Below are 3091 nucleotides of genomic sequence, written 5' to 3' on the forward strand. Positions count from 1 at the left end.
AAAAAAAAAAAAAAAGAAAGAAAAAAAGAAAAGAGAAGAGCTTTATAATCTAACTTGTGTTTTTAAAAGGTAACGTTTCTGTGTAGAAAGTGTATCTGAAAGGAAGCATTACAAATGAACATACTAGCCAATGGGAATCATATATAAGTAGGAGTGGGTGAGACAGCATGGCTGAGACCCGGAGAGCAGCATCTGGATGTAGATGGAGAGTCTGTAGACGGATCCAGGATATATTCTGAAGGTGGAGATGATGGTAGCTGGTGATGGCATGAATGTAGGAGGTTCTCAGTTAGGACAGCTGGGTGAAATGGAGAAATAAAATAGGTGATGGGAAAGACAAAAAGAACAGGTTAAGAACAGGGCGTGCGGATGCAGACGGGGTATACCGAGTTTGAGATGAGACATGCGTGTGAAGACGCTAAATAGGCAGGTGAATGTACAAGCCCAGAGCTCAGAGGAGAGTCTGCGCTCAACACAAAACTTGGGCGCCGCAGTCAGCAGATGCGCTGTGCAGCCATGGGAATGCGGACCGCCCTGAGGGCGAAAGCACAAAGCTGTCCCAGAGCAGGTCTTGGGGAAATCAGCCTCAGAAGATGGCAGAGGAGGAGGAGCCCACACAGAGACAAAATACACCAGCCAGAGAGGCAGGAGGAAAACCAAGAGCGCCTTGGACTCCAAGCCAGGGAAGTTTCCAGAAGGACGAATGTTACTGAAAAGCTGAATGAAGATAGAAAAATGACAAGAGATTTGGCAATGTGAAAGTCGCCAGCGACTGATGAAAGCAGCTTGAATGCAGTGGTAAGGATGGAAGCCAGAACGGGAGGGATTGAGAGGTGGAAAAAAATGGCAGAACAAAAGTGAGAAAGCTCTCGAAGTTTGGCTTGGAAGGAGAAACACGGCAATGGAGAGGCAACAGAGGAGACGTGGCAACAAGTGAAACAAGGGAACATATCTGTATGTGGATGAGCATGATCCAGTGGACAGGGGAAAAGTAAGGAAATGAAGCCAGGTCAACGGAAGTGGGGAAGGCCTCAAGAAGGAGCAGGGGGTGCAGCATGCACGTGGAAGGGACATGTTTGAAAGGAAAGGCATGACAGGAAGGAGGAGAGGGGTGCAGAGGCAAGCGCCTTTCTAGATATGAAGAAAATGCAACATTGATTTGTAAAGTCTCCAGGAGAGTTTCTGCAAAATGGAGGCGTTGAGGATGCCTGGGGCCGGGAGCGGTAGTTCACACCTGTAATCCCAGTACTTTGCGAGGCCCAGGAAGGTGGATCACCTGAGGTCAGGAGTTTGAGACCAGCCTGGTCAACATGGTAAAACCCCATCTCTACTAAAAAAACAAACATCAGGCAGGCATGGTGGCAGGTGCCTGTAATCCCAGCTACTCCGGAGACTGAGGCAGGAGAATCACTTGAACCTGAGAGGCAGAGGTTGCAATGAGCCAAGATCATGCCACTGCACTCCAGCCTGGTAGGCAGAGTGAGACTTGGTCTCAAAAAGAAAGGATCCTTAGGTAGTGTGAGAACCGAAGGATACAGCAATGTCAAAATGCTTTGTGAGGCTGGGTGAGGTGGCTCACACCTATCATCCTAGCACTTTGGGAGGCCGAGGCAGGCAATTGCCTGAGCTCAGGAGTTCAAGACCAGCCTGGGCAACATGGCAAAACCCCGTCTCTGCTAAAATTACAAAAACTAGCCAGGTGTGGCAGCAGGTGCCTGTAATCCCAGTTACTAGGGAGGCCAAGGCAGGAGAATCCCTTCAACTCAGGAGGCAGAGGTTGCAGTGAGTACAGATCATGCCTTTGCACTCCAGCCTGGGTGACAGAGTGAGACTCCGTCAATAAATAAATAAATCCAGACAAACACACAAGAAGAAAGGAGTTTTGGGCCAGGCTCACTCATTAACATGGTCTTAAAGATCCTAAACAAGTCTTAGCAAACAGAAAGCAGCGACAAACAAAAAAAGGAAACATCAAATTCAATACAATCAACATTTGAGCGCCCACAAAGTGTCACGTACTGTTCAGGGGATGGGGGCACTGCGCTAAATAAAACTGATGAGAATCCTGGCGGTGATGGAACTTAAAATGGGGAGGAGGTGAAAGAAAACCAGAAAATAAAAGCAAATGTCATGTGTCTCACAGGTGCAGAGTACAGACGAGCACTTGAGAAAGAAAGAATGTCTCAAGGAAACATTAAATCAACCTCCATCGCTACTGAACGTCCTGAACAACGACAGCGCTGCAGCAGCTAGGACTTGCCTTCCTTCTTAGGGTTATCCATGTTCGCGTCCCCTGCCCGGCAGGCTGAAGGCTCATCACGGCCGCCGCCTCCTTCCATGGAGAGAGTTGTCAGAAGTCACTGCAGGGTGGAACGGGGCCAGAAGGTGAGTGCGTGTCAGGGCCCAGGGCTCCTGGTTCCTTCAGCCCTCTCTCACAGGGGCAGAGAGAGCTGAAGGCCGCGGCCAGGTCTGGGAGAGGCGGCGCGGGGGCCGCTCTGAAATGATCGCATCCCAGGGGACCCCAGGGGTCGAGTGCTGCCAGGCCGGGAGTCAGCCCGAACGCCATCGGACGAGATAACGGAATTCTCGGCTCCTGGGCCAGAGTGTTGAGGGCTCTGGTTGCCTGGGGGGCAGCCCTGGACCTCCCGGCATCCCCGACCACAGCGCGAGGGGCCCCGGTGACCCCTGCTCGAGCCCAGGCCCGGCTCCTGGCGGCGCGCGGCCCCTTCCCGTCCAGAGAACAGCGGGCACCGCGCTGCACCTGGCCCACCGCGAAAGCCTCGCCGCCGACTCTGACCCCACCTTACCCAAAGCGGCCAACGATGCAGGACGCGCCTCCGGCACGGATTTAAACGCGGCGCCGGGCGACGCGGGCTGCCGATTGGTCGGTTTGAAAAGGGCTCCTCTCGGGCCCGGTGCATCCCGGGTATTGTAGTCGGGACGCTGGTAAGAAGCGTCCAGGCGCATGCGCACTACTTCAGCACAGCGATTGGCTCCGCTCGGCGCCAGGGCGCACCCACCCGGAAGTCTGCCTGGCCTGGCCGCTACGTGTTACCTAGCTATCCGCGTCAAGCCGGAACCATGTATAGCA

The 3091-nt window shown here is 53.1% G+C and overlaps 1 protein-coding gene across 1 annotated transcript in view; it reads right to left on the reverse strand.

Moving 5' to 3' along the window:
• The window catches only part of GTSE1 (G-2 and S-phase expressed 1), a 35331-nt gene extending 32523 nt beyond the window's left edge, over positions 1-2808 (reverse strand). Inside the window, exon 1 of the mRNA XM_011934792.1 lies at positions 2261-2808. Within this exon, the coding sequence (XP_011790182.1) occupies positions 2261-2339 (79 nt within the window). The 5' untranslated portion in view covers positions 2340-2808. The remainder of the gene's footprint in view (positions 1-2260) is intronic.
• Positions 2809-3091: the final 283 nt, after the last annotated feature.

This window comes from Colobus angolensis, unplaced genomic scaffold (assembly GCF_000951035.1).
Source record: "Colobus angolensis palliatus isolate OR3802 unplaced genomic scaffold, Cang.pa_1.0 Scaffold138, whole genome shotgun sequence".
Taxonomy (NCBI): domain Eukaryota; kingdom Metazoa; phylum Chordata; class Mammalia; order Primates; family Cercopithecidae; genus Colobus; species Colobus angolensis.